Consider the following 16218-nt stretch of genomic DNA (forward strand, 5'->3'; position numbering starts at 1 on the left):
CCAGCTGGAAGAAGAAGCTGAAACCTGGAGACGGTGGGGGGGGTGGGGGGGTGGGGGGGGTGGGGGGGGGTGGGGGGGGTGGGGGGGGGGGGGGGGGGGGGGGCGGAAAGCTGTGACCGCCGGGACGAGCTCGGAGGAAGAGGGAAGGGAAGGAGAGAGAGCAGCCGCTGCTCCTCTGCTCGGACACGGACACAGACTCCGCCGCCTCCGGGCTGTGACTCCCCCCGCCACCACCCCCCTCTCTCCCTCCCTCTCTCTCTCTCTCTCTCTCCCCCCGCAGAGGTGGTCGGCGGACCCCGGTGACCAGGACAGGACGGCGCTGACACTTCGCAGGTTGCAGCAAGCTGTGTGGAGCACCTTGCAGTAAAACCTCCCTCCCCGGGGAATAAAGCAGGAGTGTGAGCGTCCGGAGGCTCAGAAGCAGAGGGAGGAGGAGAGCGGCAGCGGGATTATTGTCAGATAACAGACTCAACAAGGCTTCACACCGAAATGGGGTAAGTGTGGCTGGGTTAGTATCACCTGCATTTAATTAGGCTTAAGGAGAAAATTGAGAGTTTCCTGTTAAGTCAAACTCTTTAAATGATATTTAAAAGATGAAAAAAATCTGTTATAATTTGGAGGAAGACGTGTTGGGTTAATGATAACTCTTGTCTTTTTTTGTAGAAAAGAAGTCTCCGTCACCTTGTAAGATGTTTCCTCACCACAGAGAAAGGTAAGAACATCATTAGCCTGAGTTTGAACATTTACCAGCTTTTTTTTTTTCCCCAGTAAAGGCTACTTGTGACCTTGGGATGCCAAGCACACATAAACCTGGAGAAAATACCCTCTGATCTTGATATCAGAGTGAAGGGAAAATAAGCTTACAGTGATAGTTTGGGATTGTGATAATGCTGCAACACAGAATTAGGAAACTTGTGTCACACAACATCAGCCCTCTGATGGTTTTTGCTCTGCAGCACATCTGGAGCAGTGCTCTGGTTTCTTTTTCACTCATGTACCCACACGGATTCAACAGGATCATTTCAGACTCGATGAATGTGTGAAATTAAGACCAGCATCTTCTGTGTGGATTTTACTCTGTATAGCCCCAGAGACTTCAGATTATTTCATCCATAATTCTTAGCAATGACTGTGCTTATGTTCCTTTCTTTGGAGTTACTAACTAAAAAAGAGAGACAGGGGTGTGGAGCACACATTTAGTGTATAAAGTTGCTAATTTCTTTCAGATGTAGTCTGTACAAACCTCCATCTGATTGGATCACTTGTGCTTGTAATAAGCAGGGGTACGCTTTAATCATCTTTTTTGTTATCATTTTGTTATGAGGTACTTACGGTATGTGAGTATTAATCTGTAGTAGGACAGCTGTGAACTGCCACAGCCAGTTGTGTTGGCTGCTCACTGAAATCGGATATTGTGGTGCTGCCGTCTTTTAGATGGATTATTGAAAGACTACATAGTTGCAAGCAGCCACTTCTTTTCTTTCAGTCCCAGCAGGACTGGAGGATTGCTACCAACTGAAAGAAATAACAGAGGTTTCCTTGCAGTAATTTAGAGATCTGTCTTTCTCATGTTAAACAGCTGCGAATAAAAGATGTAGATAGATTAGATCAGAGGGACACCAGAGAAACCCAGTGAAGCAGATTGCAGATATTGTAGATTGTGGTAGGAATTAGTGGGGTTATTCATCCTGAGGTGCAGCCCGACCTCCATCCAATCACTATCAGGCTTTGTTATACTTAAACACCCCCATTAAGCCCTGCAGGCCACATCCATCTGCTGAGGATGAAGGTCAAGCCACTGAAGATCCTTGAGAATTGATCGACTGCTGTCCATTCACAGATACGCACACAGACAGCAACATGAGCTCCCGCTTTAGGAGGTTGTAGGTCCGACTCCTGGTTGATCATGAGTGTTGGTGAAGTTGTGCATGTTTCTCAGGTGGATGCCAATAGATGCCAGATAGTCAGCAGGAGAGCACAGACACAAAACCTAAGGCAAGGTCAAAGCATGGTAGTAACAGAACAGCTTTATAATTGAGTGTGGGACCTTTCCCTCCTTTCCCACTGCCCTTCTACAGGCCTTCACAAACATGTGCGGGATGGCCAGGCCTCAGTGATGTAGTGCTATAAAAGCATAGGACCTCAAAGGCAAATAACCATTATTAGAAATACAGCTGAAACTACTCATTGAGATTAATAAGATTTGTTGTTTTTTCTTTTTCATACAAGCTAAAAAAACTTCATGTTTGAGGTTTGGATTTCTGGAGAGACAAGACAAGCAATTTTAATGTGTTTTTCTTTTAGGAAATTGCAACACTTTTCACTATTTTCTGAGATTTTATAAACTAAATCATTATTCGACCAGTCAAGAAAATAATCATAAAAATAAACATTAGCTGCAGACCTAAATATAATCAATCACATCAGTTATATCTTTAGGAAAATCCTCATGTTTTCTTAGTAACATACTGTATCTTTACGAAACTTAGACTCATGTGGTGGTTGACAGTTAAAGGGCAGCTCCACCAATTTTACACATCAGCATGTTTTTAACAAGTCCTGGGGAGGACCACTGCATATGTGTAAACATTTGAATAAAGTCTGTCGGCTCCAGAGGGGGCTGCGTGACGACTTTAAGTACCTCAAGTGATGTCACTTGAGGCAGCATTGGGTTTGAAAACGAAAAAAACCTGTGGAGTGTGAGCTCACCAGACCCCTTTAGCTCGCTCCTCATCCCTGCTCAACTCTGTCCACTCCTAGCGTCGCATACCCACATTTCTGACCCAACTGTTGGCAGTGAAGTTGCATTGTGGGTAATGTCGGTGCCATGTTTTGACAAGGAAGAAGAATGTTTGGAGTAAAAACGATGATATCTCCAGTTGTGCTGCATCATAAGACAGACTCCTGTGTAGAGGTGTACAAGGCTTTTCATCCAAACTCTAGTTTGAATTCAAACAGGTGAATGTTTCTTTAGTTAAAGGGAAACACCATCATTTTTAAGCAAGGTCAGTTAAGGTCAGTTTGTTCATTAGCAGTACTCAGCCTGTAAAAAATAGTTGTATAATGTTTTGTGTGGCTCTAAAGAGAGAATTTTAAAGTGTGATTTTATCTTTATCTTGAGTTTGGCTCGAGACTTCAAATATTTGACATAAAACCTGCATTATAAACTTGGGACATGGAGTCTGATGGGATTTAACAGCCAGGGAGGGATCCTGTATTTGTGAAGTGTAGCAACTTTATGGAAGAGTAATATTAAATGGCCAAAGTGCCCTTTAAAATAGATAAGGTGGCTTTAAATTGTACAGCTTCCTTGTTTAGAGTGAAGAATGAGCCTGCCATCTTATTCTTTGCCATCAGTTAAAGTTATTGCATTATCTAAAAGTAGTAAAAGTCAAGTTCATAAGCACTAAGCAGATACTTAAAATGACTACATGGCCATCAACATTATATTGTCCATGATGACAGTTGAAGTATATCACTCGAAAGAGCACAAATCTCAGTCCCAGCTTCAAACAGGCTGCAATCATCATAGTCTCTTGTCCCGGTCAGACCTCAGATCAGTGTGTCAGCGGTTGTGGAAACTAAGCAGCAGATCCACTGACAACAGGGGGATTATTGTGAGATGAGAAGACTTATAGTGCAGGTTATTATCAGACTGGAGTGCCGTCGAAATGCCACTGTTCATACCAACATCTTCACAGTCAGTCCCTGAAACACTGCATTCACCAGTCCATATAACGTTCCCTTTTATCATGATCTCCTATGTTAAGAAGACACACAGAGACCAATACTGGATTTGTGTGTCACTAATGGGGTCAGATATAAATGCACAGTGACTGGCCAGAATCATACAGTTCTACTGGGAACAGCTACGGCAATTTACAATACGGCATAGCGGAAGAGGTGTCCTGGTTTTTACCATTTCATACTTTAATTAGGCTTTTTGGGCAACATTTAGGTGAGATGGAGACAAGTGACGAACAGCAGCATCTTGTCCTCATATTAAAATCCTTGAGAGTCCAATCAATGTTGGTATTGTCTGTGTGTTGAGTCCTTTTGATGCCAGTATTGATGTTATACAAAAAACCACCAGGATTGAGTTTATAGTCTGCCTCAATCTGAAGACATTTCAGAGAGAAGATCTGCACGGTGAACAGCTCAGCTCAGATTTTCTTTTATTAACATTATTTGGGCATCAATGTGGTCTCCTCCCTGATCTTGTCAATGATTTATTTTGTAGTAAGTCATTTAGCATGTTTTTAAGCCATGCTTGTGGTTTGGCGTCAATGTGTCAGACCACCACTTTGGTCCAGACTGAAACTTAGTATTGAATGCACTGCCATGATATTTGGTGCAGATATCCATGGAGTCTGGAAGATAAACTGTAATGGATTTGGGGATCCCCTGACTTTCCATCTACTGATATCATGAGCTTGATATTTGTTATCTTGAATAAACAATCTATTTGAAAACTATTGGACTGATCATGAAATTTAGTACATGCAGTGATGTTAGAGTAAAGTCAGCACTTTGTCATATGCACTCTGCTTTATTTTATATGAAAAGTGTGGGAATACTCAGTGTTGTAAATGTACCGACTGGACTGACTCCAGCTGAAGAGGAGAGGAGAAAGACCTTTAGCAGTCTTGCTATTCATACCTCATGACAGTGGCTAAACCACCTCCCAGCGCCAGCAACTTTGTTGCTTTGATGTATTTACCTCGTATCCAGGATACATCTCTGCAAACACTGCCAGGAGCAGAGCAGAGGGTGGAGGGTGAACCACTCTGGAGACGGTTCAGAGCGTTTTAGTCAACATCATTTGCGAGTTAAGTCACAGCCCTGTATGGCGGCTGGTGAATGACGCAGGAAAAAGTGTAGGAGCGAGCCAAAGGATGATTCCAGCATCTGTCCCTGGATGGCAGAGAGACAGGCGGAGTTATCTCGTTATGAAAATAATCAAGGATTTCCATTTTAGGCAAAAGCAAGAAACAAAATTAGCAGGATTGTACAATGCTTGGTTTTAATGGAAGAAATTTTAAATGTTCAAATGTTCAAAAAACAAAATCTAGTCCATGCAAAAATATTTTTCCCATATTTTAAAGATTTTAAAATATCCAAAGCACGGCATCTAAAGTTTAATTCTAAATCATAGTAATTAGACCTGAAGTCTGTGAAGGGATTTGCATTTTCACATTCTCTATATATCAAAAATGTTCTTGCCACATCTCATCACCATCCCTGTGTTTCCTCCTCCAGGGAGCAGCCGATCTTCAGCGCCCGGGCCCATGTTTTCCAGATCGACCCTGCCACCAAGAGGAACTGGATCCCTGCCAGCAAGCATGCCGTCACCGTGTCCTTCTTCTATGATGCCAACCGTAATGTCTACCGCATCATCAGCGTGGGCGGGACCAAGGTGAGAAAGAGGAAAATGGTGGTAAAGCCAGATTTAAAATAAACACAAGATATAGTTCTACAACTTTGGTGCCCAGACACAATGTTAATTGTGATTATTTTATAATCAAACACTTGTTTCTGAGGCATTTTCTGAAAATAGTGTTACACTGTTTGATTGCAGTGAAGCTGGGGGCCTTGGCATCGAGACAGGCTTTTCAGTATTTGTAACAAAGCCAAACAAAGCAGGACAAACAGCAGCTTCCCATTGATTTTCCTCTGTGAGGTTAAGAAATGTGCAATAAACAAAACCACGGTGAGTTTTAACAAATCAGCAGCTCAAGCGTCTCTCTCGCAGGCCTGTGGATTTAGATTACGAGGAAGAGGCCACATCAAGCACTGGACTGGAGAGGGGGGGGGGGGGTCTATCTGATCTCTTCTTAGCACCTCTGGTCTGACCCACATTTCAGCCTCCCAGAAGGCAGTGCGGGGTGGCAGTTGGTCGCTCAGCAGCCCAATCCTGCCAGGACTGGTGTCTGCCTCCAGAATAATCTTCACTGCTGTTGCCACCGTCCAACATGTTATGTCAAACCATAGAAATAGTGACTGTAGGGTTCATGTAATCATTTGTTGGAGGAGAAAGGAGGAAAAAGCCTCCTCCTAAGCTGCCATTGCCATGTAAGTCCAGGGTTTTAAATCAGTCCCATTATTGTAACGCTGATATGACGTAAAAAGGTTTATAAATAGGTCTGTTCTAATATTTTTTTCTCATGTGCTCAGGGGGGAAGAGGTGGCTTCAGCCACTTCCCTGAGAATGAGGTGATGAACCTGGTGGATTTGCCGTGTTTGTGTAACTTAACTGCTGTTCATCTCTTTGCCAGAAATATCACTGTAATGTGCTTCTGCTCTCACTTTGAACAAGAAGAGCTTGTGATGTGGCAGAGCTTTGGTTTTTTGATCATGTTTAAAACGGTCACTTTTAAAACATGAGAGAAAGAGTTTGAAAATAGCTGATAGCCAGTCCTCCTAATGATGAGTTAATGCTCCACAAATGTCAGAATAAGCACAGATTTTTTTTTTCCTGTGTTCTTTACCTTTCCAGCAAGCATGTGAAATATGTTATTAAGTTATCTCAGCGTTGACAAGGTTTATGTAGGTGACATATTCAAATTATGATACAAAATGCTCAATTTAAAACCTTTATTTACAAAAAATTACAATTCAATAAAACCTGCAGGATATGATTTCTGGAACCAGACGTAAAATGGAAAATATGCCTGTCAGGGAAGAACTGTATAAAATTATTTTATGTTTTAGTCTATAGTTAAATCACAGTTTATTTATTTCATTACCTTTGACCTTCTATTGCTTTTCTGTAGAGGACTAAAAAAATGAATGAAACAAACAAATGAAATGACAGTGTGTAAATAAGATGTTATAGTGTCATGGAGGTTAGGGACTATTGAGTGTATCTGTGATTATAAGAAAACAAGAGCCTCTCCGACGTTATTAACATTTTCTTTGGACCTTCTCCTCGACTAAGAAAAAAAGCCTCCCCCAATATCCCAAAATGACATTTCTTTGGCAAACTTGACAAAAATATTCAACTAATCCCAACTGCTCTCTGTTTCTGAATAAATGGATGAGAAAAAGTTAGAAGATCTTCTCCTGACTACTCTCCCTTTAGCAAAAGGAAAAAAATATGTAGCCATCACCTTTCTCTGACCCTCTCACTCCCATGATAATTTTGTCCTGTAACAAACAATGACTACTAGCCACTACTACGACTACTTTGTTTGTTAGTTTTGTCTGTGTCTGGTGCTGAACTCCCAGAATCCTCTGTTTTGTTTACATGTTGCGAACCCACCTCATGGGACGATCAGTTTTATTATCTCTACATCTGCAGGCAATTATCAACTGCACTGTTACACCCAGCATGACGTTCACCAAGACGTCCCAGAAGTTCGGTCAGTGGGCTGACAGCAGGGCCAACACTGTCTATGGTCTGGGTTTTGCTACAGAGCAACAGCTGCACCAGGTAAATGATACCGAAGCCTACAGAGTTTCAAGCACTGAGAAATACTTAACCTTTCACTAGTAAAACTAGTGAACTAGTAAAACAGTTGACCAGTTTGTCACTTGTCCTCTTTTGAAAAGTTCTCAGAGAAGTTTAAGGAGGTGAAAGATGCAGCTCGTCTGGCAAGAGAAAAGTCGCAGGATAAAGAACTGGCCAACACAGCGCTCAGCATCGCTGCTCCTCAGGTGAGCTCTGCCCTTTTAGAAAAAAACATGTAAACATGAAAGTAGAGCAAGCCCCTGCAGGTATCAGGCAGAGAGTGTAAATGTGAAAACTTTGTCATGATCCACAGAAATATCCAGCGACGCATTTTAGGATTGAGGGGACACTGTGAGCGCAGGCCAAGGTTAGATGAATGCACCTGTGTTACTTTGCAGCAGTTCAGCTATTAGACAGGGCCGCTGTGATTGAATCAAAGGAGGGATGGAGAGAAAGGAAAGAAAGGCAAAAGAAGGATGAGCTGGGTCACTTGTCTCGCAGGGAAGTGAAAGTGAGGAAAACTAGGACGATGGTAAAATTATCCTGTGCTGCTCAGCAGTGCACCTCATCCACATTTTATACACCCACCGCTACCGAGTCTCCGTCTCAAACACTGTAATAATGAAAATGTAATCAGCTCAGGGCTCTTTTGATCAATAGAGAATAATTACCCATCAGTCACATCTGCTTGGTCATGAGAAACATGCCCATTTCCTTTTAATTCTACAGCTGAACACTTTCCAAGTGATGTCTCTCACTCCACGTCTTTATCGATTTAATGAACACATCGTAGAGGCCAAAGCTCCAGAAAATTGCCAACTACGTCAATTAATTGTACTTGATTCTTGCTAAGTGGCAGTTTGCTGCATAACTGATCATACAAGTATAACTCTGACTGTGATATTCTGCCAAGGACATGTATGGTGTGCTTTGTTGATATGTTTCTTTGTCTGTTTTTCTTTCTGATGGATTTCCTCTGTAGTTCTCACAGGTGAGTCTTTCATTATTGTTTTAACTATGAATCATCTGCCACCACACCAAACAGAAACTGTCTCTGGTCATTTAAAGAGCAAATAATACAATATGTGTCCTTTTTCTCTCTGCCTGTAAATAGAAAATAGAAATTAGTTTTTTAAGTAGTTCTACTCTAGACTTTAACTTTATTTGTGTGTTTTTAATTTAAATATCTGGTTCTCGTGAGCAGCCTGTCTCCTCTCTGAATAACCTGCTTTGTTATAATGATGTGTGTTATTAGGAGAGTACATTTACTGATGTGTTTCTCAGGACCTCTCGGATGAACTCCAGTCTCCACCTGTGATGTGTGTGAATGGACCGGAGGACAAGCTGTTCCGCAGCCAGAGCGCGGACATCACCCTGTCTTCTGAGAAGGAGCGTATTAAAAAGATGCTCTCTGAAGGGTAATCAAGTTATACACACACACACACACACACACACACACACACACGCCAACAGTATAGAAACCAAAGAGACCACAAACACTTTCTTCTGATGTGAGTCCAATCTCATCTTCTGTTCAAACAGTTAAATAAAGTTCAAACTAAAGGTTAAACCTTTCCTATGTAAAATGTTCATCCATTGCTCACAAACATCTCATTGCTTTCATCAGCGGATGGAGTTGCTCAGTTGTCATGCAGACGGTTGAGTTGCAGTCACATCATCTTGATGACATGACAGCTGACCAAACTCCCAGAGTCACTGAAAGCTCCAGTAATTTTTGAGTGAATGATCTGTGTCCTAAGACGTTTTTGCTGAATGTGTGGAATTATTTTCACGGTGTAATATTAAAAGAAGATGTCAAAATTTTGGGAAATACATGTATTGATTTTTTTTTTTTGGCGAGAGTTAGAAGACATGATTGATACTGATGAAGATGACGAAGCTTAAATTGAATGGTATTGACATATTTTGCCACAGTTATTTAGAGAACTGGGAATCACACTGTTGAGACAACGTAAATTGTCGTTAAGTTAGTGAAAATAACAAAGACTTTTTTGGACATTTGCAACATTATGTAACTAATAGTTAATCATGCTTACAATGGTGCCAGTATTCACACTGCAGTTTGGAAAATGTATGATTTTGACCACAGTAATTATAACACCAGCTGAGCTTCATGAGGTTGTTACAGATTTCATGTGCTCAACACTATTGATTACACTTGAGCATGTAATCCGTTACCTTTAACTTCCACCCTCTCAGCAGCGATGATGTGATTTGTTTAAGCTTTCTAAGACATGAAGAGGCCACTGTTGAGGTGACTTGTACATAGCATCAAATAAGGCTAGTAAACATCCCTTCATTCAGTCCTCACAGCCACCCACAATGTTTTTACATCCTACCGTTCAATTATAACAACAGAAAGCTGCCTCTGAATGGTTACCATGGTAAACTGTTGCCATGCGATGACCTCGAGCTCTCAAGACGTAGAGGGGCAGAACGAAGGCGAAGGATCAGAGATGAAGAGCTGCTGATTTTTTCTGTAGAGATTGGAAATGATTGGAATTGAGGACATTTATTGATCACACATGTCTCTTATGTATTTTTAGAATCCAGTAACATGTACAGTAAGTGCAGCCATAAACTGATTTTATATGAATGAATGTGTTTTATATTGGGATATTATATACTAATACTTTGTATGCACAGTCCTAGGTAAATTTCAGCCTTGAGCCTCACAGATGGTGATATGTTTTATATTTTATTTTCAGCAGGATAAAATCGTAATGGAAAAAACTAAAAATTGTGAAAACTAAAAAAAAGAGACTCTGTAACATCAAATTATCTACAGCCATTATCTTCGACTTCTTTGTTCCCCGCTGCTAACAAATGTCCTAAATTTGATGATCCTACTTTGGTAAAAACACATCAGTACTCTAATGTCTTTTTAAAAATTACCCTTTGAATGCCATGGTAGTGTTTTGATAAAGATGGCTTTTAACAGTCAAAACTCCAGGATTGCTGTGTGAACAGTTTGACCATTTTAATGAGTGTGTTTTTGCTTTGTGAAATGACCTTCCCACTGGGCTGTAGGTGTGCTGCTGCAGTCCTCAGTTCAGCCTTCTTAGCCGTGTTCTTTTGGTTTAGTGCTCGTGTTAAACAGGCCAGCAGTGTTTCATCATCTTCCAAAGCTTTAACAGTGAACTCTGATGGCTCTCCATGCCCTGGATAGACAAGATGTGGCAGGTTTTCATTCCAGTCAAAGACACAACAAGTCGCTCTAAGTGAAGAAATTTTAATCTGTGAAATGAATCACTGTAATCTGGAATAGAAACCTGGCCACCTTTACCTCGGTTAGTTACACATAGAGTGGTTTACAGTCAAATTTGACTCCACATAATGGACTTTATCCAAAGACCATTACTGTATGTAGTAAAGCAAGAGATTGATATTTTCAGTCAACTGTACTCTGATTGAGCTGTTCATATAAACTGATGTTGTTTTATTTCTGAATATGTACTGCACAGTACCAACTGTGTGTTGTGTAACAGTAAGATTCATACTTGACATTGAAAAAAACAGTTGACAAAACTCCCTCAAGGTCCATGTAGCTGTTGTTCAAATTCAAATTTTTTTCTGAGCACTTTAAGGACTCCTCATCCATGTTGCCTTAAAATACATGTAGTAGTTATGTGCCTTATAAGACATATTATCATAAGGCCTCTATGTATTATATGTGTCATGGGATGTGTATCACTGGTTTACAGTTTTGTGTTTATGTTTTTCAGGTCAATTTGTGAGATGAACCTGGAAGCGGAGCTCTTCACTCTGCAGGACAGCAACTCCAAGCTGGTGGCAGCCTTGCACGAGGCTAATGCTAATGTGGAGCAGTGGAAGAAGCAGCTGGCAGCGTATCAGGAGGAGACGGAGAGGCTGCGAGAACAGGTGGGCCTCTACTGTATTCAGTCTGGCATTCAGGCACAGAGGGCACTTTGAAGATGCTCTGTTTAAGTATGTTTAACTTGAGCACGAGCTCAGTAGCCTTTATCAAAAATATGAATCCAAATGCAAAAATCCCCCAGGACTTCATGTCAGCCAAACAACTAGCAAACAATAACAATAAAATTACTCAGAACAGATTATTTTAATTTTCTGAAGCCAAACTACAGCATTAGTAGGTTCACAACACCAGTATAAAAACATCCTTGTGTTTATCTAAATGACAAATCTCAGGTATTACATCAGTGTGCAGATGTAGAAAAGTGTTGTTGCTTTCACATCCTACATCTCTCATAGACACAATTAAGGTTAGTAAATGAGCAGTTGATTTAGAAATCAACCGTTTGGACTGATATTGGTTAGATTGATTAATATTAAATTGATCAGTAGATCCGGATCTTCTATGCGCTCTGAATTTCTTCCATTGTTTAAAGCTGAATTTCAAACTTTAAATTGCCAATAGGTATGTGTTAGACCTGTAATACGCCTGAGACCCTGTACCCTGCCTCTCCCCCAGTGCATGCTGGGATAGGCCCCTGAATCCAGAACAGGATAAGCTGTTTCAGTGGATGGATGTTTGATGGATGGATTAAAACTTTTTAGAAGCATCACCTCAGTCCAGTGTTTCTAGTACCAGAGGTGCCTGTAGAAAAAGATCAGTTCAAAGATGAGACACAGTTGGTTAATGACAAATTAAATTGGGCCAAAAAGCAATTCTTGCATTATTGAGTGAAACACTGAAAAGTAGTTGTTCCCTCTTGTGGCTTCTGAAGTCCTTTGGCCTTCATGTGCAGCCAAGTCCCTGTTCATGCTGCAGGAACCTGCGGGGCCAAAGTTAATGGTTAAGGTCACACCTAATTATCAATGCTGGAGCTGTGAAGCTCTGTAACAAGAACAGACACTCAAGTTATTGCTGAAGAAAAGCCTTTCTCAAACAAGAACGAGGTGAAGCTGACGGGACTCAGTCTGTCAATCTGTTGCTTTCAGTAATGACGGCCACACATCTTTCTCTGGTTTTGATTGGGTCGTCGCTTTCACACACCTAATTTCCTTGGTTTTGAAGTACCAAGAAAAAGAAGGGCAAGTTAGTCATGCTGGTAAGACACTTCATCATTCTTTGACGTGACTTGTACTGCAGGCGTTTCCCCTGCAAAGCTTTAATCAAGGTGTTCTCTGCTGGTTGAACCGGTTCACTGCTGCATTCACACAGCAATGTCACATTTCACCCAGAGGGAGTTGGGTCTACATACACCGAGCCTCAGGAGGGTTTTACACTTGAATTACCATTCAGGTTCCAGTGGATGCAGATGCCCCCTCCCCCCCAATCCACACTCATCAATAAAAGGTATTTTCACCTTTGCTGGTAGCTGATTCCTCAAGGAACAACCTCGCCTCAGGCTGACAATTACAGACCTCTCTGATTCAATGCTTTAATGCCTTGATCCCTTTCCATTATAGCCTGGCTTTACAGTATCGATCACTGCTTTTTAATTCTCTGGCAATCATCAGGTATTTCAACAGTTTTAACCATTTTGGTCCAACTGAATTCATACAAGTGAGAACCCTGTTCCCTTTAGCCCAAGTTTTTATTCTCTGTATCGGAGGAAGGGGACCAGGTGGCTGAAAATGGTTCACGTCTCTGGGGTGGTGTAAGCGGGAGAGGGGTTTGTAGGACAGCAATATCCTACTTTCAATGCCCCAGTTAGGAAAAAATGAAAAATCACCAGAGGGAGCTGGCATCTACTCGGTTCTCCTTTTTTTCTTCTTCTTTCTAGTCTCAACCATACATGGTTTAAAATAATCCAGCCTGTCTCCGTCAGACACGGGGGCATTTTTAGAGGAGTCCTTCTGTTTCTGTTTGATTCATGGGGCCCAGATGACACTGCAGTGAGGATGTCACTCCCGTTTACCTGATAATGGTGATCAACTGCCTGTTGACGAATCATAGTTACGAGTTATAACTAGTAGTAACAGTCAAAAAAAAAAAAAAAAAGAGTCATAATAAGCAGATAAAAGTATGTCACACTGAAAATTCTCACTAAGAAACTACAGCCTGTGGAGTGTTATTAACTGTTTGACTGTGACAACGCCACAGTCTAGTGTTGAGAGGTCCTCTGTAGACCAGAGGCAGTTTTGTGTTTTATGTTAATTACATTTTAATTGTGTATTGTGTTAATGTTTTGCACATTTTTATAACATGCTATGAACACACATAGAATAGTCTGTATAAAATTCAACATTGATTAATTGATACCAGAGACTATTCTATCCTATTAGCCTTTACACCATCTCAGTTGATTTGTAATAGTAAATTGATAAAGATTAAAATATATCATTTTAAAAAAACAAAAAAAAAAAAACAAAATTCTTCACATCTAGCTAAAAGCATCTAGCAACGGAATGTCAAAGACAGGAGAGTAACAAACCTAATAGCAACAAAATAGAATTGACCAAAATAAATAAATAAAAAAGACACTGCAGTGCCTCATGGGGAATAACTAAAAGTTGATGTAAACTTTATGCCTTTTAAAATTAAGGAATGCTGTGTGGATCTGAGTGACCAAACATTTGTGTGTGTGTGTGTGTATGTGTATATGTGTGTGTATTGTAAGGTGGCTGAACTGGAGGCCCATGGAGGCCAAGGCCCCAGTGACCTGCTGAAGGATGAGCTGACCCAGTCTCTGGAGGAGCTGGAGGCCCTGCTGAAGGCCAAAGATGAGGTTGGTACTTGATTGTTCCATTTCTCACCAGCTGATGTCAGAAGTGGAAAGCTGCAGTGTTCGTCACAGGTGTTGTTGAATGATGCAGCTTCTCAAACTAACGTGAACCTGTCACTCTTTTCCAGGAGATCCACATTTTGCAAAGCAAGAAAGCAGAGTACCATGAAATGGAACATGATAGGGATGAGGCCATACACAGATTACGGGTAGGAGTGTGATAATTGTAGCAGTGTCGTATGCTTTCATAAATCATGTACACATGTGTTGAGTAATAGTGAAATAATCAGTAGTTAAATTGAGTTTTTAAAACTTTCCTTGCTTGGCCTCTCTCTTTGATTCCCCTTCTGTGCAGGAGATGGAGATGCGTAATTCAGACCTGGAGCGGCGCATCCAGAACACGGAGCAGAACCTGGGTAATACTCTGGAGGAACGGGATCGCATGGACACTGAGATCCAGAGGGCCATCGAAATTCTGGACATCAAGATCTTTGACCTTAATGACCTTCGCCAGAGCCTGGTCAAACTCATCGACAAGTAAGAAGGGAAAACACAATCCACAGGAGAGCTGGAACAGAAGACAGGGTTGTGGTTGTTGTGGCCATGGCAACAGGCAGTAAATAAAACAAGATGGAGCTGGTCCCTGTCCTCCTCAAGCACAAGAACCACCTCGGCTGCAGGAAGGTTACTCCATGTCTGTGTTGCAGCAGTGGCTGTGCTGTACTCAACAACATACTGTAGGTGTTGGCCTAAGCAGCAGCATATACATGGTATTGCTTGTCCAATCTAATGTAACGCTTCATGTTGCTTTCAAGGGTAACATTCAATGCAATAAACCAACTTTAAGGTAAGTGCTTAACAGTGCTAGACATTTAATATTGAGAACTGGTGCTTGTAGTTTTTCATAAGTATGACTTTTGTATAAAAAAAAATTTAAAAAATGGCAATGCAGTATCAATATGAACGATAAGAGGCCTTGTTTTTTCAACTGACAGGTGATATTTAAACATCTGTGCAGCAAAATCAGTCGATGCATATATGTAAAGGAACATTATACTCAGTGAAAAGTGAATGCAAATAACAGAGCGCACAAGACAAAAAAAGGGAATTGCCTATTTAACAACTTGCATACAACATAATTATTACTGAATTAGCAGTCAAAAAAGTTTGATTTGTGCAGAGATAAACTCGTGTGTTCTTGTAGTTATCCATGCATTATGTAGCAGCTATAATGTTGTGCAATGTGAAGGAAAGAGAGGTTCTAGGTGGTGCTTTTCCACAGGAATAAGCAATGATATATATTCATAAAAAAAGAAAAAGTATGCTAATAGTGTTTGATGTCAGGGGGCAGCATGGACACACAACTTGAATTTAAAGATAGATCTGAATATTGACACCAAAGATCAAATGTTAAAAGAAGAGTTATTGATAAGGTCTTTCAGCAGCTTGTCGATTAACACATCCTCATTTAAGCTTGTAAGGAACCTTTATTTCTAAAGTAAGTTACAGCACCTCTTAAGTACATGTTAGTAGATAGGCTATGTTACGCGATTAAAATTAGGATAAATAAGTGTCTTCAAAATGCTACATAAATCAATAACGCTGCAGTAATTAATGAGTAACCATAAGAAATAAAAGTCATCACTTAGTCTTACGGATAAGTTTAACTGACTGGCCAAGTCTAAATATTTGTCCTGTGCTTCATCTCTTAATGCAGCACTAACTTAGTGACTAATTTACGATAGTTCCACATCTTAATAAACATGTCGCTTTGAATGGTGTGATGCATTCAAGGAACTTTAGGAGACATTTTCTGCCTGTTCTTAATGGCGTAGGCCTTCCGAATGTGGCTGTACTGTATGAAAAAAGAAAACCAGAGTGTCTACTTCACTGAGTCTTTCTACAACATGGACTGTACTGTTTAACGTGGTCTATACTGCTGTGTTTGTATTAATTTTTTCAAGCCTTACTGTTATGTTTTAAGGATGATTGTGGACAGTCATGCCAGCTCTGTGTCTCAGGCTTTGAGCTGGTGTCATGACAGTTTGGAAATAAAAGTGAAGAATGCAGTCACTCAGTCTTCCGTGTGTGTGG

The 16218-nt window shown here is 40.8% G+C and overlaps 1 protein-coding gene across 3 annotated transcripts; it reads left to right on the top strand.

The window, feature by feature from the left end:
- Positions 1-88: 88 nt before the first annotated feature.
- On the top strand, positions 89-16193 carry LOC139629101 (homer protein homolog 3). 3 transcript variants are annotated; one of them, XM_071491480.1, is made up of 10 exons: positions 89-494; positions 664-712; positions 5260-5416; positions 7301-7432; positions 7552-7668; positions 8738-8868; positions 11197-11353; positions 14020-14127; positions 14253-14333; positions 14480-16193. In XM_071491480.1, the coding sequence occupies exons 2-10, from the start codon at positions 690-692 to the stop codon at positions 14663-14665; spliced, it is 1092 nt and encodes a 363-aa protein (XP_071347581.1). In that variant the 5' UTR covers positions 89-494; positions 664-689; the 3' UTR covers positions 14666-16193. The 3 variants fall into 3 exon arrangements, with proteins under 3 accessions (XP_071347581.1, XP_071347582.1, XP_071347584.1); XM_071491481.1 differs by having other exon boundaries at positions 7552-7656; positions 8735-8868; XM_071491483.1 differs by having other exon boundaries at positions 7552-7656; positions 8756-8868.
- Positions 16194-16218: the final 25 nt, after the last annotated feature.

This window comes from Trachinotus anak, unplaced genomic scaffold (genome assembly GCF_046630095.1).
Source record: "Trachinotus anak isolate AG129_WGS33_773 ecotype Australia unplaced genomic scaffold, CSIRO_AGI_Tana_v1 ptg000012l, whole genome shotgun sequence".
In the NCBI taxonomy this organism is placed as follows: Eukaryota; Metazoa; Chordata; class Actinopteri; order Carangiformes; family Carangidae; genus Trachinotus; species Trachinotus anak.

Coding starts and splice junctions, on each gene's coding strand:
- LOC139629101 (XM_071491480.1), top strand. CDS start 690: ATGTTTCCTCACCACAGAGAAAG. Junction 5,417..7,300: donor TCAGCGTGGGCGGGACCAAG/GTGAGAAAGAGG, acceptor CTACATCTGCAG/GCAATTATCAACTGCACTGT. Junction 8,869..11,196: donor AAAAAGATGCTCTCTGAAGG/GTAATCAAGTTA, acceptor TATGTTTTTCAG/GTCAATTTGTGAGATGAACC.